The 21,300-nt window shown below is 56.1% G+C and overlaps 1 protein-coding gene across 1 annotated transcript in view; it reads left to right on the top strand.

Moving 5' to 3' along the window:
• Positions 1–21,300, top strand: part of LRRC56 (leucine rich repeat containing 56) — a 57,625-nt gene that overhangs the window by 20,587 nt on the left and 15,738 nt on the right. The window contains exon 5 of the mRNA XM_068166682.1: positions 269–329. Within this exon, the coding sequence (XP_068022783.1) occupies positions 269–329 (61 nt within the window). The remainder of the gene's footprint in view (positions 1–268; positions 330–21,300) is intronic.

Genomic DNA, 21,300 nt, shown 5'->3' on the forward strand with positions numbered 1-21,300 from the left:
TCCCTCTCCCTCTCCCTCTCCCTCTCCCTCTCCCTCTCCCTCTCCCTCTCCCTCTCCCTCTCCCTCTCCCCCTCCCCCTCCCCCTCCCCCTCCCCCTCCCCCTCCCCCTCCCCCTCCCCCCTCCCCCTCCCCCTCCCCCTCCCCCCTCCCCCTCCCCCCTCCCCCTCCCCCTCCCCCTCCCCCTCCCTCTCCCTCTCCCTCTCCCTCTCCCTCTCCCTCTCCCCCTCCCTCCTGGCCTGCAGAGCCATTCTCTCTTTTCCTCCCACAGGTGCCTATCTCCCCAGGCTGAGAGAGCTGAAGTTGAATGGCAGCCTGCTGGTGTCTGTGAGGTAAGGAACTATGAAACTATGAAACTATGAATGAGCCAGGACTGCGATAAACATCCAGCCTGCAGCCCTGCTCTTCCCTCCACTCATGAGCTCCTCACTGCTGCTGCCCTGCCTTCCATCTGCCCCTGCCAGCAGCATGCACTGGGTCATGAAGAGCAGCTCTGCAAGCACACAGGAGAGGAGCTGAGCTGCATAGCTCAGGGCCAACCCATCAGCCCCCAGGGGGGCTCCTGCTGTGCTCAGACCCATGGGAGTTCCAGGAGATCCATGGGAGATAATCCATGAGATCCATGGGAGTTAATCCATGAGATCCATGGGAGTTAATTCCATGAGATCCATGGGAGTTGATTCCATGAGATCCATGGGATTTAATTCCATGAGATCCATGGGAGTTGATTGCATGAGATCCATGGGAGCTCCATGAGATCCATGGAAATTAATCCATGAGATCCATGGGAATTCCATGAGATCCATGGGAGTTGAATCCATGAGATCCATGGGAGTTAATTCCATGAGATCCATGGGAATTCCATGAGATCCATGGGAGTTAATCCATGAGATCCATGGAAATTAATCCATGAGATCCATGGGAGTTGATTCCATGAGATCCATGGGGGTTAATTCCATTAGATCCATGGGAGTTAATTTCATGAGATCGATGGGAGTTACTCCATGAGATCCATGGGAGATCCATGAGATCCATGGGAGTTAATCCATGAGATCCATGGGAGATCCATGAGATCCATGGGAGTTAATCCATGAGGTCCATGGGAGTTAATTCCATGAGATCCATGGGAGTTAATCCATGAGATCCATGGGAGCTCCATGAGATCCATGGGATTTAATCCATGAGATCCATGGGAGTTAATTTCATGAGATCCATGGGAGCTCCATGAGATCCATGGGAGTTGATTCCTGGAGATCCATGTGAGTTAATTCCATGAGGTCCATGGGAGTTGATTCCATGAGATCCATGGGAGTTGATTCCATGAGGTCCATGGGACTTGATTCCATGAGATTCATGGGAGCTCCATGAGATCCATGGGAGTTATTCCATGAGATCCATGGGAGTTATTTCCATGAGATCCATGGGAGTTGATTCCATGAGGTCTATGGGACTTGATTCCATGAGATTCATGGGAGCTCCATGAGATCCATGGGAGTTATTCCATGAGATCCATGGGAGTTATTTCCATGAGATCCATGGGAGTTGATTCCATGAGATCCATGGGAGTTGATTCCATGAGGTCCATGGGACTTGATTCCATGAGATTCATGGGAGCTCCATGAGATCCATGGGAGTTATTCCATGAGATCCATGGGAGTTATTTCCATGAGATCCATGGGAGTTAATTCCATGAGATCCATGGGAGTTATTTCCATGAGATCCATGGGAGTTGATTCCATGAGATCCATGGGAGTTGATTCCATGAGGTCCATGGGACTTGATTCCATGAGATTCATGGGAGCTCCATGAGATCCATGGGAGTTATTCCATGAGATCCATGGGAGTTATTTCCATGAGATCCATGGGAGTTAATTCCATGAGATCCATGGGAGTTGATTCCATGAGGTCCATGGGACTTGATTCCATGAGATTCATGGGAGCTCCATGAGATCCATGGGAGTTATTCCATGAGGTCCATGGGAGTTAATCCATGAGATCCATGGGAGTTGATTCCATGAGATCCATGGGAGTTGATTCCATGAGGTCTATGGGACTTGATTCCATGAGATCCATGGGAGTTGATTCCTGGAGATCCATGGGAGTTAATTCCATGAGGTCCATGGGAGTTAATTCCATGAGATCCATGGGAGTTAATTCCATGAGGTCCATGGGAGTTGATTCCATGAGATCCATGGGAGTTAATCCATGAGATCCATGGGTGTTCCATGAGGTCCATGGGAGTTAATTCCATGAGGTCCATGGGAGCTCCATGACATCCATGGGGATTCCATGAGGTTCATGGGAATTCCATGAGATCCATGGGAGTTAATGCCATGAGATCTATGGGAGTTGATTCCATGAGATCCATGGGAGTTATTCCATGAGATCCATGGGAGTTATTCCATGAGATCCATGGGAGTTCCCTGCAAGTCTGAAAGAAGCCAGAGGTTGCCCTCTGAGCTGTACCTTGGTGCTTGGAGCTCAGAGGGGCTCAGCCTTTGGGCTTGGCTCAGCCCTTGGGCTTGGCTCAGCCCTTGTCCTTTGCTGTGTGCAGAGGTCTGTTCTGTGCAGGCCACAGCAGTTCCTCTCTTTGGCTTGGCTGGAGTGGCTGGAGGAAGGTTTCTGAATCACAGAAGCACAGAACTGTGCTGCTGGGAAGAGGTCTCCAAGGTCATGGAGTCCAACCTTCAACCTGACACCACCATGGTGCAAGCTGCAGGGAGCTGGGGGTTGGGCTCTGCTCCCCAGTCCCAGGGGATAGAAGGAGAGGAACTGGCCTGGAATTGTGCCAGGGGAGGCTTGGGTTGGAGAGGAGGGAAAATGTCTTTGGTGTCAGAGTGGTCAGGGCCTGGCAGAGGCTGCCCAGGGAGGTGGTGGAGTCCCCATGGCTGGAGGGGTTCCAGAACCCTGTGAACATGGCAGCTGCATTGAGGGCCAGGGCTTGGTGGCCATGGTGGGGCTGGGCTGGTGTTGGACTGGATGAGCCTGGAGGCCTTTTCCAACCCAAACCATTCCTTGACTTTATTAAATCTCTGAGGTCTTTGTTTGGTGACCTGGAGCCAGCAGCTGAGAACCTGCAGGTTTCTGCAGTGGGAGCTGAAGGGGAGCCATGGAGCCTGCCCTGGAGAGGGCCTGCCCAGAGCAGGCTGGGCTTGGCTGCTGATGACACAAGCTCCTGCTCTTTGTGATGCTTCCAGGAAAAGAGCTCTGACCCCAGGGCAGTGAATCACTGCTGCTGCTTTGGCATGGGGCCCAGGGCTTGGCTGTCAGCTTGCTCTGCTGCTGGGCTGAATGGAGAGACCTGCTGAAAAATGGTAGCAAGGTCTCTCTGTGCCAGGGCTGGCAGATCAGAGAGGGCTTCCCAGAGCAGCAGAAGCTCTGTCACCAGCTGAAGTTCACTTCCTCCTGTCAGGCTCCACACACTGCAGCCAGCAGAAGACTCAGCCCAGGGCTACCCAAGTGACAGACCCACAGAATGGCAAAGGCTTGGAAGGGGCCTCTGGAGCTCATCCAGTCCAACCCTCCTGCCCAGGAAGGTTCACCCTAGGGCAGGTCCCACAGGAACACATCCAGGTGGGTTTGGAATGTCCTCCCTCAGCTCTCTGGGCAGCCTGCTCCAGGGCTCTGTCACCCCTCAATCAGAGAAGTTCCTCCTCATGTTCAGATGGAAGTTCTCATGTCCAAGCCTGTGCCCCTTGCCCTGTCCCTGGGCACCACTGCACAAAGCCTGGCCCCATCCTCCTGGCACCACCCTTGAAGTGTTGCTCAGCATTGGTGAGATCCCCCTCAGGCTGCTCCTCTCCAGCCCAGGCAGCCTCAGGGCTCTCAGCCTCTCATCACCAGGGAGATGTTGCAGTGCCCTCAGCAGCTCTGCAGCCCTTTGCTGCCCCCTCTCCAGCCTCTCCCTCTCCTTCTCGCACTGGGGAGCCCAGAACCAGACCCAGGACTCCTGATGTGATCTCACCAGGGCAAAGTAGAGAGGGAGGAGAACCTCTCTTGCTCTGCTGGCCACACTCTTCATGCACCCATGGCCACACTCTTCATGCACCCATGGCCACACTCTTCATGCACCCCAGGAGACCCTCAGCCTTCTTGGCCACCAGGGCACATCTCTGAAGTGAGCTGAAAGGCAGAGGCTGCAGACAGGGTGAGGGAAAGCAAAGCAGATGTCCTTCATCCAGACAGGGTTAGCACTGCTCTGCTGCAGCCTGCACTGCTTGCACTGCTCCTCCCCTGCAGCAGAGGAGTCCCAGCACAAGCCTGGTCCAGCTGGGTCAGGAAACTCTTGATGAGAGAGATGAACACCTGGAGGGCCCTGTGGGCAAGGTGCAGAGGACCTGCAATGCTGCTCACAGTTTGCTGGCTCTTGGGCTGGATTCCTTTCATTTGTTCTCCTGAACAGCAGCTCCTGGGGACAGGAGAGGCTGCCCAGCAAGCTCTGGATTCACCTTTTGGAATGGAATGGAATGGAATGGAATGGAATGGAATGGAATGGAATAGAATAGAATAGAATAGAATAGAATAGAATAGAATAGAATAGAATAGAATAGAATAGAATAGAATAGAATAGAATAGAATAGAATAGAATAGAATAGAATAGAATCCCTCCCAGCCCTGCCAGCTCTGTGATTCTAGGATTCCATCTGCTCCAAACCCAGGGTGGAGAACAGCATTGAGAGGTTTGAGCAGTGAGGTAGGAAGGAGGTGCTGGAGAGAGCTGGTGGCAGTTGGTCTGATGATGCAGCACAGCAGCAGCCCAGGGGTGTGCAAAGCACAGAGAACAGAGATCTGCTGGAGAGAGGCCAGGGCAGGCTGTGAGGATGCTGAAGGGCCTGCAGCAGCTGTGTGAGGAGGGAAGGCTGAGCCCTGGGGCTGAGAGCCTGCAGAGGAGAAGGCTGAGAGGGATCTGAGCAATGTCTGTAAATCCCTGAGGGGTGGGGGGCAGGGAGGGGCCAGGCTCTGCTCAGTGGTGCCCAGGGACAGGACAGGAGGCAATGGATGCAAACTGGAACCCAGGAGGTTCCACCTCAAGAGGAGGAGAAACTTCTTTGGTGTGAGGCTGCTGGAGCCTGGAGCAGGCTGCCCAGAGAGGCTGTGGAGTCTCCTGCTCTCGAGACTTTCCAGCCCCCCCTGGCTGTGTTCCTGGGTGCCCTGCTCTGGGTGCCCTGCCCTGGGTGCCCTGCTCTGGCAGGGGGGTTGGGCTGGGGGAGCTCCAGAGGTCCCTTCCAACCCCTCCCATTCTATGATTCTATGGATTCCCTCCCAAGCCCAGGGACTGCCATCCTGTCCCAAGTGTTGTAGAAGCTGAGATCTTCACAGAAAGGCCAAGGAATGAGCAGCCCAAGCAAGTCCCTGTGCTGCTCCCATGGCTCATTCAGCTCAGGCTGGAAGCAGGGGCAGAGCACAGGGTGGGAATGCATAGTTCAGACCTTTGGTTGTGATGAACAGCAGATGACAGCCCTGGAGGTTGCCCAAGCAGTGTCCTACAGAGCAATTGCTCCATGTCAGCCTGCAGAGCATGCACTGGAGAGCAGGGCACACTGGTGGTACCCCAAAGGGCCAAGGAAGCAGCACAGCCTCCCCAGGCCTCACCCTGAATCCACAGACAGGCATGGGTTATTCATGGAGAAAACCCTAGTGAGTAACTGCAAGGGTTGGAACCCTGAGCTCCAGCTCCCTGCAGACACTGCTGCAAGGCTGGAACTCACCAAACAGCTATGGAAGGATAGAATAGAATAGAATAGAATAGAATAGAATAGAATAGAATAGAATAGAATAGAATAGACCAGGTTGGAAGAGACCTTCATGATCATCAAGTCCAACCTATCATCCAACACCATGGATCCAACCTATCATCCAACTAACCCATGGCACCAAGCACCCTATCAAGTCTCCTCCTGAACACCTCCAGGGATGGGGACTCCACCACCTCCCTGGGCAGCACATTCCAATGGGCAATCACTCTCTCTGTAGAACTTCCTCCTAACTTCCAGTCTAAACCTCCCTTGGCACAGCCTGAGACTGTGTCCTCTTGTTCTGGTGCTGGCTGCCTGGGAGAAGAGCCCAACCCCCACCTGGCTCCAACCTCCCTGCAGGGAGTTGGAGAGAGCAAGAAGGTCTCCCCTGAGCCTCCTCTTCTCCAGGCTAAGCAACCCCAGCTCCCTCAGCCTCTCCTCACAGGGCTGTGCTCCAGACCCCTCCCCAGCTTTGTTGCCCTTCTCTGGACACCTTCCAGCATCTCAACCTCTTTCCTGACCTGAGGAGCCCAGAACTGGACACAGGACTCAAGGTGTGGCCTAACCAGTGCAGTGTCCAGGGGCAGAATGACCTCCCTGCTCCTGCTGGCTGCCAGCAATCAGCTGAGCCAAGGGATGGGGGTGAGGACTCTGCACATCTCATGTCCTCACTTCTAGCCAAAGTGATTCTTTCTTAATGGAATCATGGAATGACTCAGGTTGGAAAAGGCTTCTGAGGTCATCAGGGCAAAGCTTCTTGAGGGCAAGAGACCTAAAGCAATGTTGAAAAGTGTTTTGGAGACCTGAATCAGGATCCCTGGGGACTGGGACTTAGCAATATTCCTCCTTGGTACTGATCCAGCAAAGAGCTTAGGCAAAGGCTCACCTCTGAGAGTCACAGGAGGATTAACTTCAGTGGAGTGGCTCAGGAGTGGGGAATGAACATCAGCCCCAGTGCTTTAGGGTCAGAGAATCATGGAACTGTTTGGGTTGGAAAAGGCCTCTAAGGTCATCCAGCCCAACTCCCAGCCCAGCCCCACCATGGGCACCAAGCCCTGGCCCCAGGAGCCATGGCCACAGGAACCCCTCCAGCCATGGGGACTCCACCACCTCCCTGGGCAGCCTCTGCCAGGCCCTGAGCACTCTGACACCAAAGACATTTTGCCTCCTCTCCAACCCAAGCCTCCCCTGGCACAATTCCAGGCCAGTTCCTCTCCTTCTATCCCCTGGGACTGGGGAGCAGAGCCCAAGCCCAGCTCACTTTTGAGTTGTGTCCCTGCTTTTGCCTGATGGGGTCAGGACCTCACCTCTGTGCTCTGGCTGGCTGCTGTAAGATGAGGAAAGGTTGGCAAGAACTCACTGATCTCTGCCAGCAAGTGAGGTCTCACCTGCCTGGCTGTTAAGGTTGGCAGCTGCTCTGCTCCAGATGCCAGGGATCACAGCTCACTCTTCCCTTTGCCAGTGGTGAGAGGGAATGGTTATAGTCCTCATCTGAGGAGCCCTCAGAAGGGCTTGGGCATCAGGGACTGCCCCACTGCCGGTGGAGCTCTCCAGCTGTGAAAGGGTTGATTGTCTTAGTCAGAGAGCTGCAGCATGGATGCATTGGAAAGGACCTCAAGGCTCATCCAGTTCCAACCGCCTGCCATGGGCAGGGACAGCTCCAGCCAGAGCAGGCTGCCCAGCGACACAGCCAGGCTGAGCCTGAATGGCTCCAGGGATGGAGCCTCAACCACCTCCCTGGGCAGCCTGTGCCAGAGTCTCCCCAGCCTCACTCTCAACAATTTCTTCCTCCTCTCCACTCTCAGTCTCCTCTCTCCCAGCTCAAAGCCATTGTTCCTCACCCTGGCACTCCCAGCCCTTGGCCAGAGTCCCTCCCCAGCTCTCCTGGAGCCCTTCAGGCACTGCAAGGCTGCTCTGAGGTCTCCCTGCAGCCTTCTCTTCTCCAGGCTGCACAGCCCCAGCTCTCCCAGCCTGGCCCCACAGGGGAGGTTCTGCAGCCTCTGTTCACCTTGGTGGCCTCCTCTGGAGCCTCTCCAGCAGCTCCAGGTCCTCCTTGTGCCTGGGGGCCCCAAGCTGGAGGCAGTGCTGCAGGTGGGGGCTGAGCAGAGCAGAGCAGAGGGGCAGAATCCCCTCCCTGTGCTGCTGCTCTTCATGGCAGTAGGTAGGAAACTCAGCTGAGCCTCAGCTCAGTGTTTTGTAGGCTGTTTAGATTCTGTCCTCCAAGCAAGTTGTTTGTCTGCAGCTTGTTTGGGTTGGGTTTTTCAACTTGAGAGTGATTCTATTTAGTGGGAACTGTTCTTGGGATGCAGAGGGAGTGCTGATCTGCAAAGGGAGAGAGCCAGGGGGGAGGGGAACTGAAGCTGTGTTCAGCAGTGGGCAGCTGCCAGCAGCCTGAGTGACCAGTGAAGAAATAGAGAGACCTGCAGTCAGGGCTTCTGATCTCATCCCTCTGAAGCCTTCTCCATGCAGGCACTGATTCAGTTTCCTGTTACTGTTTTCTCTTCCTCCTTTACTGCACACAAAGGATCTGTTGCTCCTTTGCCCCCAGAAATCCCTGCAGGCTTCTCCTGCACAGATGGACAGAGAGGGCTGGGCTGGAAGGAAGCTCAGAGCTCAGCCAGCTCCAAGCCCCTGCCATGGGCAGGGACACCTCCCACCAGCACAGGCTGCTCAGGGCCTCATCCAGCCTGGTCCTCAACACCTCCAGGCAGCCACAGCCTCCCTGGGCAGCCTGTGCCAGCCTTTGAGAAGCCTTTCAGTGAAGAATTTACTTCTAATGTCCAACCTAAATCTCCCCTGGGACACAGTCTCAAGCTGTGCCAGGGGAGGTTCAGGTTGGATGTTAGGAGGAAGTTCTACACAGAGAGAGAGATTGCCCATTGGGATGGGCTGCCCAGGGAGGTGGTGGAGTCCCCATCACTGGAGGTGTTCAGGAGGAGACTTGCTGGGGTGCTTGGTGCCATGGGTTAGTTGTTTAGGTGGTGTTGGATTGGTTGATGGGTTGGACGTGATGACCTTGAAGGTCTCTTCCAACCTGGTTTGTTCTATGTAATTCTGTGTAACCTGAGGCCAAAAGCCTCCATTTTTAGGAGGAAAATCAGGAACTAAAGAACAAGGAAACTAAAGAAGAAAAGACTCTGGACAAGGGCTGGGAGTGCCAGGCTGAGGAACAATGGCTTGGAGCTGGGAGAGAGGAGACTGAGAGTGGAGAGGAGGAAGAAATTGTTGAGAGTGAGGCTGGGGAGACTCTGGCACAGGCTGCCCAGGGAGGCTGTGGCTGCCTCCTGCCTGGAGGGGTTCAGGGCCAGGCTGGATGAGGCCTTGAGCAGCCTGTGCTGGTGGGAGGTGTCCCTGCCCATGGCAGGGGCTGGAGCTGGCTGAGCTTTGAGCTCCCTTCCAGCCCAACCTATTCCATGGATCTAGGAATCATCTCTCTTTGGTAGCCACACAAACCCAGCTCTGCTCATGGCCATAACTCCAAGTACCTTCTCCTCCCTCAGGCCTTTCCATTGCTCTCAGCTCCAGGTCTAGCAGGCAGCTACCTTTCCTCCCAGCTGTCAGCACTCTTCATTGAACCTCCTGGTTAGAACCCCAGCCTCTGCTCAGCTGGCAGCAGAGCTAATGAGCACAGCATCACCTTCTGCTGCCACAGGTGCTGAGCCTTGCTGTGCTGGGGAGCTCCTGGCCCTGAGCACATCACTCCTGAGCCAGACCATTCTTTGCTCTAGGGTTTGTGACAGCAGCTAGAAATGGCAGCACATGAAAGCAAAGTTCCCTCTGCTGGAGTCCAGCTTGGGGTTGGACTTGCTGATCTGCAGAGACCTGAAAGCAAAGCTGCATTTGTTGAGTCCAAGCAGGGAGTGGACTTGGTGATCTGCAGAGGTCCCTTCCAGCCCTGCCCTTCTCTGATGTGACAGAAGCACAGAATGGTAGAGCTTGGCAGGGACCTCTGGAGATCATCCAGTCCCAGCCCCTGCCAGAGCAGGGCACACAGGGCAGGGCACCCAGGATTTCATCCAGGTGAGTTCTGAAAGGCTCCAGAGCAGGAGACTCCACAGCCTCTCTGGGCAGCCTGCTCCAGGCTCTGCCACCCTCACAGTACAGAAGTCACTGAGAGGAGTCTGGCCTCATCTCCCTGACCCCTGCCCCTGTTTGGTAAGGGTTAGGGACCCTTGCTGTGAGAAGGATCACAGCTCACAGGATGTTAGGGGTTGGAAGGGACCTCTGGAGCTCTTCCACTCCAACCCCCTGCCAGAGCAGGGTCACTCAGGGTAGGTCACACAGAACACATCCAGACAGGGCTGGGAAGGCTCCAGAGCAGGAGACTCCACAGCCTCTCTGGGCAGCCTGCTCCAGGCTCTGCCACCCTCACAGTACAGAAGTCACTGAGAGGAGTCTGGCCTCATCTCCCTGACCCCTGCCCCTGTTTGGTAAGGGTTAGGGACCCTTGCTGTGAGAAGGATCACAGCTCACAGGATGTTAGGGGTTGGAAGGGACCTCTGGAGCTCTTCCACTCCAACCCCTGCCAGAACAGGGTCACTCAGGGCAGGTCACACAGAACACATCCAGACAGGGCTGGGAAGGCTCCAGAGCAGGAGACTCCACAACCTCTCTGGGCAGCCTGCTCCAGGCCTCTGGGACCCTCACAGTGCAGAAGTTCCTCCTCATGCTGAGGTGGAGCCTCCTGTGCTGCAGTTTCCATCCATTGCTACTTGTCCTATCCCAGGGCACAGTGAGCAGAGCCTGTCCCTGTCCCCTCCCTCCTGACCCCCAGCCCTCAGCTATTGATAGACATTGATCAGATCCCTCTCAGCCTTCTCCTCTCCAGACTGAACACCCCCAGGGCTCTCAGCCTCTCCTCCCCAGGCAGTGCTGCAGTCCCTTCAGCATCCTTGCAGCCCTCCCTTGGCCTCTCTCCAGCAGATCTCTGTCCCTCCTGAGCTGGGCAGCCCAGAGCTGGATGCAGTATCCAGGTGAGGTCTCAGCAGGGCAGAGCAGAGGGGCAGGATGGCACTGCTCAGAAGGAAGGAGGCTGGAACTTTAGGTGCTACATTTCCATGGCATTTCAGCCTGGAAGTGGCCTGCTGGCAGCACAAGATGGCACAGGCCCCATCCCTGCAGTGATGCCAGGTCAGGCTGGATGTAGCTCTGGTTGGAGATTCAGATTGGTGGAGTGCAGAGGTGTGGTGCTGCACCAGCACTGATGGGGTTAGAGAATGGTTGGAGCTGTTGACCTTATAGGTCACAGAACCACAGAAGTCTTGAGGCTGGAAGAGACCTTTGAGCTCCTCCAGCCCAGCCACTGCCCCACAGCTCACACTGCCACCCCTGCTGCTCAGCCCCTGAGCCACAGCCCTCAGCACCACATCCACCAGGCTCTGAAAGCCCTCCAGGGATGGGGACTGCAGCACCTCCCTGGGCAGCCTGGGCCAGAGCCTCACAACCCTTGCTGGGAGGAAATTGCCCCTAACATCCAAGCTGACCCTCCCCTGTTGATGATTCCATGATTTCCAGGGCCTTGGTTTTGCAGAAGGAGCTCTGAGGCCTAGCTCCTCTGCACAGCAGTGGCTGCCTTCGAGGTGTTGCTCCTGCTGATGTCTCCAGCAGATGCTGGTGGGCTCTGAGATGCTGGTTGCAAGCTCCAGTGGATTTAGTGCTTCACTCCCACACCACATCCTGGCCTCCAGGCTGGTGACACATGGGTTTGATGGATAAGGAACTGGCTTGATGGCAGCACCCAAAGAGTGGCTGTCCATGGCTCCATGGCCCAGGGGAGGCCAGGGACAAGCAGAGTCCCTCAGGGATCAGTCCTGGGACCAGGCTTGTTCAACATCCCTGTGGGTGCCAGGGACAGTGGCACTGAGTGCAGCCTCAGCAGGGTTGCTGATGACACCAAGCTGTGTGGTGCAGCAGACAGCTGGAGGGAAGGGATCCATCCAGAGGGAGCTGGGCAGGCTGCAGAGGTGGGCACAAGCCAACCTCAGGAGGTTCAACCAGAGCAAGGGCAGGGTCCTGCAGCTGGCTGGAGGCAATGCCAGGCACAAATGCAGGCTGGGCAGGGACTGGCTGGAAAGCAGCCCTGGGGAGAGAGCCTTGGGGGTGCTGGGGGAGGAGAAGCTCAGCAGGAGCTCTCAGTGTGCACTTGCAGCCCAGAAAGCCAAGCAGAGCCTGGGCTGCAGCAGGAGAAGTGTGGCCAGCAGGGCAAGGGAGGTGATTCTCCCCCTCTGCTCAGCTCTGGGGAGACCCCACCTGCAGTACTGCCTCCAGTTCTGGAGCCCCTATGACAAGAGGGATGTGGAGGGGCTGGAAGGTGTCCAGAGCAGGGCCAGGAGGATGAGCAGAGGGCTGGAGCACCTCTCCTGTGAGGACAGACTGAAGGAGTTGGGGCTGTTGAGTCTGGAGAAGAGAAGGCTCCCAGGTGACCTCATTGTGGCCTTCCAGGATCTGAAGGGGGCTCCAGGAAGGCTGGGGAGGGACTGCTCAGGATCTGAGGCAGTGCTAGGACTAGGGGGAATGGAATGAAGCTGGAGGTGGGGAGATTGAGGCTGGAGGGGAGGAGGAAGTTCTTCCCCAGGAGAGTGGTGAAGCCCTGGAATGGGTTGTGCAGGGAGGTGGTTGGGGCCCTGTCCCTGGAGGTGTTTAAGGCCAGGCTGGCTGAGGCTGTGGCCAGGCTGATCTAGTGTGGGGTGTCCCTGCCCATGGCAGGGGGGTTGGAACTGGATGATCCTTGTGCTCCCTTCCAACCCTGCCTGATGTTATGATGCTATGATACTATTCCTAGGTGAAGGATGCACAGCTGGCTCCCAAAAGCAGTGGTGGCCTGCAAGCTGATGAATGTCTTCAGGGTGGTGCTGCTGGAAGAGTTGAATTGCAGCCTGAGCACTGAGGAATGCTGCAAGATTTATTGTGGTGAAAGCCAGAGCAGGCCTGGGCTCAGGCCAGGAAAGTGTTTGGCTGAGAGCAGCTCAGTCCCTGGAGATGAGGGAGGTTGGATTGATGGGGGAGCAGAGTGTTTCTCAGGCTGCTTAGGAGGTGTTGTAAGCCAACTTGTTCCTTGCTCCCTGTGCTCCCCCCTGCTCTGGGGGGGTGATGACAGGATGCAGCTTCACACTGCATGGGGAAAGTCCTCCCAGGTTGTGCAGGAGTGGGGAGGTGTCCATGGATCCATGGAGAGGGTTGGGTTGGAGGAGACCTCAAAGCTCAGCCAGCTCCAGCCCCTGCCATGGGCAGGGACACCTCCCACCAGCACAGGCTGCTCAGGGCCTCATCCAGCCTGGTCCTGAACCCCTCCAGGCAGGAGGCAGCCACAGCCTCCCTGGGCAGCCTGTGCCAGAGTCTCCCCAGCCTCACTCTCAACAATTTCTTCCTCCTCTCCACTCTCAGTCTCCTCTCTCCCAGCTCAAAGCCATTGTCCCTCAGCCTGGCACTCCCAGCCCTTGGCCAGAGTCCCTCCCCAGCTCTCCTGGAGCCCTTCAGGCACTGCAAGGCTGCTCTGAGGTCTGCCTGGAGCCTTCTCCAGGCTGCACAGCCCCAGCTCTCCCAGTCTGGCCCCACAGGGGAGGTTCTGCAGCCTCTGCTCACCTTGGTGGCCTCCTCTGGAGCCTCTTCCATAGCTGTTTGGTGAGTTCCAGCCTTGCAGCAGTGTCTGCAGGGAGCTGGAGCTCAGGTTTCCAACCCTTGCAGTTACTCACTAGGGTTTTCTCCATGAATAACCCATGCCTGTCTGTGGATTCAGGGTGAGGCCTGGGCAGGCTGTGCTGCTTCCTTGGCCCTTTGGGGTACCACCAGTGTGCCCTGCTCTCCAGTGCATGCTCTGCAGGCTGACATGGAGCAATTGCTCTGGAGGACACTGCTTGGGCAACCTCCAGGGCTGTCATCTGCTGTTCATCACAACCAAAGGTCTGAACTATGCATTCCCACCCTGTGCTCTGCCCCTGCTTCCAGCCTGAGCTGAATGAGCCATGGGAGCAGCACAGGGACTTGCTTGGGCTGCTCATTCCTTGGCCTTTCTGTGAAGATCTCAGCTTCTACAACACTTGGGACAGGATGGCAGTCCCTGGGCTTGGGAGGGAATCCATAGAATCATAGAATGGGAGGGGTTGGAAGGGACCTCTGGAGCTCCCCCAGCCCAACCCCCCTGCCAGAGCAGGGCACCCAGGGCAGGGCACCCAGAGCAGGGCACACAGAATACATCCAGGTGGGGCTGGAAAGTCTCCAGAGCAGGAGACTCCACAACCTCCCTGGGCAGCCTGCTCCAGGGCTCAGCACCCTCACACCAAAGAAGTTTCTCCTCCTCTTTAGGTGGAACCTCCTGGGTTCCAGTTTGCATCCATTGCTCCTTGTGCTGCCCCTGGGCACCACTGAGCAGAGCCTGGCCCCTCCCTGCCCCCCACCCCTCAGGGATTTACAGACATTGCTCAGATCCCTCTCAGCCTTCTCCTCTGCAGGCTCTCAGCCCCAGGGCTCAGCCTTCCCTCCTCACACAGCTGCTGCAGGCCCTTCAGCATCCTCACAGCCTGCCCTGGCCTCTCTCCAGCAGATCTCTGTTCTCTGTGCTTTGCACACCCCTGGGCTGCTGCTGTGCTGCATCATCAGACCAACTGCCACCAGCTCTCTCCAGCACCTCCTTCCTACCTCACTGCTCAAACCTCTCAATGCTGTTCTCCACCCTGGGTTTGGAGCAGATGGAATCCTAGAATCACAGAGCTGGCAGGGCTGGGAGGGATTCTATTCTATTCTATTCTATTCTATTCTATTCTATTCTATTCTATTCTATTCTATTCTATTCTATTCTATTCTATTCTATTCTATTCTATTCTATTCTATTCTATTCCATTCCACTCTATTCTATTCCATTCCATTCCATTCTATTCCATTCCATCCTATTCTTTTCTATCCTATCCTATCCTATTCTATTCTAACCTATTCTAACCTATTCTATCCTATTCTACTCTATTCTACTCTATTCTATTCTATTCTATTCTATTCTATTCTATTCTATTCTATTCTATTCCATTCCATTCTATTCTACTCTATTCTGTTCTATTCCATTCCATTCCATTCCATTCCATTCCATTCCATTCCATTCCATTCCATTCCATTCCATTCCATTCCATTCCATTCTATTCCATCCTATTCTTTTCTATCCTATCCTATCCTATCCTATCCTATCCTATCCTATCCTATCCTATCCTATCCTAACCTATTCTATCCTATCCTACCCTATCCTACCCTATTCTATTCTATTCTATTCCATTCCATTCCATTCCATTCCATTCCACTCTATTCTACTCTATTCTCTTCTCTTCTATTCTATTCTATTCTATTCTATTCTATTCTATTCTATTCTATTCTATTCTATTGCATTCTATTCTATTCCATCCTATCCTATCCTATCCTATCCTACCCTATCCTACTCTACTCTACCTTATCCTACTCTACCCTACTCTATTCATTGTTGCATGGTCAGTACCCACCTGACAGAGCAGCAGTGGGCAGTAGTCTGAGGGACACAGGAGGTTGGGAATTTTCCCTACAATGTCCTTCCCTTGGGCAGCAGGGAGGCAGCAAACCTCTCTGTGAGATGGGTCTGCTCTGCATATTGGGCACTCTGCTGCCTTCAGGAGGGAGTCTCCTAGAACCATGGACCTACGAGGTTTCTGCTCTGGATTAGTTTTGATGGCTGGCCTGAGGCAACCTGTGATTGGTGCAGCTCCTGGCCTTGAGTCCTCATCCTCACCTATGACCTGTTCCTGCTGCAGAGCCTCATCCCTGTCACTGCTGCAGCTTCTGAGTCCTCATCCTCACCTATGACCTGTTCCTGCTGCAGAGCCTCATCCCTGTCACTGATGTAGCTCCTGACCTTGAGTCCTCATCCTCACCTATGACCTGTTCCTGCTGCAGAGCCTCATCCCTGTCACTGATGTAGCTCCTGACCTTGAGTCCTCATCCTCACCTATGACCTGTTCCTGCTGCAGAGCCTCATCCCTGTCACTGGTGCAGCTTCTGAGTCCACATCCTCACCTATGACCTGTTCCCCCTGCAGAGCCTCATCCCTGTCACTGGTGTAGCTCCTGACCTTGAGTCCTCATCCTCACCTATGACCTGTTCCTGCTGCAGAGCCTCATCCCTGTCACTGATGTAGCTCCTGACCTTGAGTCCTCATCCTCACCTATGACCTGTTCCTGCTGCAGAGCCTCATCCCTGTCACTGGTGTAGCTCCTGACCTTGAGTCCTCATCCTCACCTATGACCTGTTCCTGCTGCAGAGCCTCATCCCTGTCACTGGTGCAGCTCCTGAGTCCTCATCCTCACCCATGACCTGTTCCTGCTGCAGAGCCTCATCCCTGTCACTGGTGTAGCTCCTGACCTTGAGTCCTCATCCTCACCTGTGACCTGTTCCTGCTGCAGAGCCTCATCCCTGTCACTGGTGCAGCTTCTGAGTCCACATCCTCACCTATGACCTGTTCCCCCTGCAGAGCCTCATGCCTGTCACTGGTGCAGCTCCTGACCTTGAGTCCTCATCCTCACCTGTGACCTGTTCCCTCTGCAGAGCCTCATCCCTGTCACTGGTGCAGCTCCTCACCTTGAGTCCTCATCCTCACCTGTGACCTGTTCCTGCTGCAGAGCCTCATCCCTGTCACTGGTGCAGCTTCTGAGTCCACATCCTCACCTATGACCTGTTCCTGCTGCAGAGCCTCATCCCTGTCACTGGTGCAGCTCCTGACCTTGAGTCCTCATCCTCACCTATGACCTGTTCCTGCTGCAGAGCCTCATCCCTGTCACTGGTGCAGCTCCTGACCTTGAGTCCTCATCCTCACCTATGACCTGTTCCTGCTGCAGAGCCTCATCCCTGTCACTGCTGCAGCTCCTGACCTTGAGTCCTCATCCTCACCTATGACCTGTTCCTGCTGCAGAGCCTCATCCCTGTCACTGGTGCAGCTTCTGAGTCCACATCCTCACCTATGACCTGTTCCCCCTGCAGAGCCTCATCCCTGTCACTGGTGCAGCTCCTGACCTTGAGTCCTCATCCTCACCTATGACCTGTTCCTGCTGCAGAGCCTCATCCCTGTCACTGGTGCAGCTCCTGACCTTGAGTCCTCATCCTCACCTGTGACCTGTTCCTGCTGCAGAGCCTCATCCCTGTCACTGCTGCAGCTTCTGAGTCCACATCCTCACCTATGACCTGTTCCCCCTGCAGAGCCTCATCCCTGTCACTGGTGCAGCTCCTGACCTTGAGTCCTCATCCTCACCTGTGACCTGTTCCTGCTGCAGAGCCTCATCCCTGTCACTGGTGCAGCTTCTGAGTCCTCATCCTCACCTATGACCTGTTCCTGCTGCAGAGCCTCATCCCTGTCACTGGTGCAGCTTCTGAGTCCTCATCCTCACCTATGACCTGTTCCTGCTGCAGAGCCTCATCCCTGTCACTGGTGCAGCTTCTGAGTCCTCATCCTCACCCATTACCTGTTCCTGCTGCAGAGCCTCATCCCTGTCACTGCTGCAGCTCCTGACCTTGAGTCCTCATCCTCACCTGTGACCTCTTCCCACTGCAGAGCCTCATCCCTGTTCTGTCAGTGCACTGTAGGCAGGGTGCTGCTCGCAGTAGCAGGCTTGCTGCATTTTCATTTCTTCCCTCAGGCACAGACCTGTTCCCATTGGCCCTGCTCATGAGGGTTACCTCAGGGAGGCTGAGAGGCTTGCTGATCTGAGGGTCTCAAACTCCCTGTTCCACTCAGAGTCACCTCCTGTTCTGGTTTGGTAGAGGTTAGATTATGGAAACAGTCAGCTTTCCTTTCTCAGTCTCTTATAGCTCTTAGCCTCTCCTTCTCTTCTCTTAGCTCGGCCACCAGGCTCCTCCAAGCCCTGATCTGCTCACACCTAGCACAGGAGTTGTTCTTTCCATCCTCCAGATCAAGTGCCAGGCTCCAGCACTCACTGCAGCCAGCTGCCTGAACATCTGCAGGCTTGTGTGTGCTCTCTGTTTGGGTGACTACAATTCTTCTACTAGCCTGTCTTCCAGCAGGAGCCAGCTTGCAGGAACCAGCTCTCAGGAACCAGCCTGCAGGAGCCAGCTTGCAGGAACCAGCTTGCAGGAATCATCTATCAGGAACCATCTGTCAGGAAGCAGCGTTCATGAACCAGTATTCAGGAACCACCCTGTCCACCCCACTAATCTAGCTGAGCTGGTCTAGCTGAGCTAGTCTAGATGAGCACCCAGAGCTGAGCTGGTCTAGCTGAGCTAGTCTAGCTGAGCACCCAGAGCTGAGCTGGTCTGGATGAGCTGGTCTAGCTGAGCTGGTCTAGCTGAGCACCCAGAGCTGAGCTGGTCTGGATGAGCTGGTCTAGCTGAGCTGGTCTAGCTGAGCACCCAGAGCTGAGCACCCAGAGCTGAGCTGGCCTAGCTGAGCTGGCCTAGCTGAGCACCCAGAGCTGAGCACCCAGAGCTGAGCTGGCCTAGCTGAACTGGCCTAGCTGAGCTGGCCTAGCTGAGCTGGTCTAGCTGAGCACCCAGAGCTGAGCACCCAGAGCTGAGCTGGCCTAGCTGAGCTGGCCTAGCTGAGCACCCAGAGCTGAGCTGGCCTAGCTGAGCTGGTCTAACTGAGCTGGTCTAGCTGAGCACCCAGAGCTGAGCACCCAGAGCTGAGCTGGTCTGGATGAGCTGGCCTAGCTGAACTGGTCTAGCTGAGCACCCAGAGCTGAGCTGGTCTAGCTGAGCTGGTCTAGCTGAGCAACCAGAGCTGAGCACCCAGAGCTGAGCTGGTCTAGCTGAGCTGGCCTAGCTGAGCTGGTCTAGCTGAGCACCCAGAGCTGAGCTGGCCTAGCTGAGCTGGCCTAGCTGAGCTGGTCTAGCTGAGCTGGTCCAGCTGAGCTGGTCTAGCTGAGCTGGCCTGGCTGAGCTGGCCTGGCTGAGCTGGCCTGGCTGAGCTGGCCTAGCTGAGCTGGTCTAGCTGAGCACCCAGAGCTGAGCTGGTCTAGCTGAGCTGGCCTAGCTGAGCTGGTCTAGCTGAGCTGGTCCAGCTGAGCTGGCCTGGCTGAGCTGGCCTAGCTGAGCTGGTCTAGCTGAGCACCCAGAGCTGAGCACCCAGAGCTGAGCACCCAGAGCTGCTCCTCTTGCTGCTGCCTCCTCTCCCCGCCGCCTGCTGCAGGCTTTGGGAACACTTTCCAGGCAGCAGTTTCTTCCCGTGCCCAGGCTGCCCCTGCCCAGGCTGCTCTCATGTTCTGTCTCTCTGTGCCCAGGCTGCCCCTGCCCAGGCTGCTCTCATGTTCTGTCTCTCTGTGCCCAGGCTGCCCCTGCCCAGGCTGCTCTCATGTTCTGTCTCTCTGTGCCCTGGCTGCCCCTGCCCAGGCTGCTCTCATGTTCTGTCTCTGTGTGCCCTGGCTCAGACAGGAGGCCTCTGCCCCCTGACTCCTGCATTCCCCATTCCAGTCTCAGCCAGGGCTGCTGTGGGGGGAGATGCTCTGTGCCCTCCCTCTGGAGCTGCCTTTCCTCTCTCACCACCCTGCTCACTGGGGGATGCTCTGTGCCCTGCCTCTGGAGCTGCCTTTCCCCTCTCACCACCCTGCTCACTGGGGGATGCTCTGTGCCCTACCTCTGGAGCTGCCTTTCCCCTCTCACCACCCTGCTCACTGGGGGATGCTCTGTGCCCTCCCTCTGGAGCTGCCTTTCCTCCCTCACCACCCTGCTCACTGGGGGATGCTCTGTGCACTGCCTCTGGAGCTGCCTTTCCCCTCTCACCACCCTGCTCACTGGGGGGATGCTCTGTGCCCTGCCTCTGGAGCTGCCTTTCCCCTCTCACCACCCTGCTCACTGGGGGATGCTCTGTGCCCTGCCTCTGGAGCTGCCTTTCCTCTCTCACCACCCTGCTCACTGGGGGATGCTCTGTGCCCTACCTCTGGAGCTGCCTTTCCTCCCTCACCACCCTGCTCACTGGGGGATGCTCTGTGCCCTGCCTCTGGAGCTGCCTTTCCCCTCTCACCACCCTGCTCAGTGATTCTCATCTCAGTGGCAGATCAAACTGGTTTCTTCTGGCAAATCCTTAGCAGGGTGCAGGGACCTGGGGCTGTTTAGCCTGGGGAAGAGCAGCCTGAGGGGGATCTGATCAAAGCTGATCAATACTCGAAGGGTGGTGGCAGGGTGGGTGCCCAGGGACAGGGCAAGCAGTACAGATGTGAGCAGAGGAACTTCCACCTGAGCATGAGGAGGAGCTGCTGTGGTGTAAGGGTGGCAGAGGCCTGGAGCAGGCTGCTTAGAGAGGTGCTGGAGTCTCCTGCTCTGCAGACATTCCAGAGCCAGCTGGATGGGTTCCTGTCTGACCCTCCCCAGGTGCCCCTGCCTTGGCAGGGCCTTGCACTGGAGGATCCCCACAGGTCTCTTCCATCCCCTGCCTTCTGGGGCTCCTCTTTATGCCACTTTTTGTTCAGAGTCACACACAGCCCAGCAGTGGGGGGCTGGAAGGGACCTCTGGGATCACCCAGCCCAGCCCCTGCCCCAGCAGGGCACCCCCAGCACCCTGCCCAGCAGCACAGTGCCCAGGGGGGGTTGGAAGCTCTCCACCCCAGCAGACTCCACAACCTCTCTGGGCAGCCTGCTCCAGGCCTCCAGCAGCCTCACACCAAACAACTTTCTCCTCCTGCTCAGCTCCAACCTCCTGGCTGCCACTCTGTGCCCCTTGCTGTCCCTTGTGCTGGCCCTGGGCACCACTCAGCAGAGCCTGGCCCCAGCCTCTTGCCCCCCACAGCTCCTTTAGCTCTTGCTGAGCATTGCTCAGCTGCCCTCTGGGGCTGCTCTTCTGCAGGCTCTCAGCCCCAGGGCTCTGATGCAGGGGAGCTGGCTCTGGGGGAGGCAATCTCAGCTCTTGCAAGCCCTGAAGGTCTTTTCTCCTCAGCCAGAGTACTTCAGGAGTCTTCTGAGGCGTGCAGGTGGCTGTGAGGAGCAGCTTGCTCCGAGCTCCATGGCAGCAGCTGTGCTCTCAGGGGTAATTATCTGTGCAGTAATTAATGAGGGAGTTTTCTCTGCAGCATGATTCATGCAGCTTCCAAAAGATTCCTTTGTTAGCTGCTGAGGGAAGCAGCTGCAGGTGTCCTGTGTTCTGATAACATCTCTGGCTGGAGATGAGGCAAGATCTGCAGGGACAGATCATGGCTGCTTGACGGCCCAGGGGTTTGGGCTCCTCTGGCTGCTAGCAGGAGCCCAGGGCCAGTGAGCAGACCTTTACCCTGCCTTTGCCTTGCTGTGGAGTTCTCTGCTCAGGGAGGGGCAGAAGAAAAAGTCCTTTTGGCTCTTCTCAGTGCTGCCTGTGTGCAGCAGCAGGGCAGGAGGGACAGCTGAAGAGCAGCAGATGATGGAATCATGTCATAGAGCCTTAGAATAGCTCAGGCTGGAAGGGAGCTCACAGATCATCCACTCTGAGCCCCTGCCATGGGCAGGGACACCTCCCACCAGCACAGGCTGCTCAAGGCCTCATCCAGCCTGGTCCTGAACCCCTCCAGGCAGGAGGCAGCCACAGCCTCCCTGGGCAGCCTGTGCCAGAGTCTCCCCAGCCTCACTCTCAGCCATTTCTTCCTCCTCT

Source organism: Melanerpes formicivorus, unplaced genomic scaffold, assembly GCF_026170545.1.
Source record: "Melanerpes formicivorus ecotype bairdi unplaced genomic scaffold, bMelFor1.0.p_v2 SCAF_103, whole genome shotgun sequence".
NCBI lineage: Eukaryota > Metazoa > Chordata > Aves > Piciformes > Picidae > Melanerpes > Melanerpes formicivorus.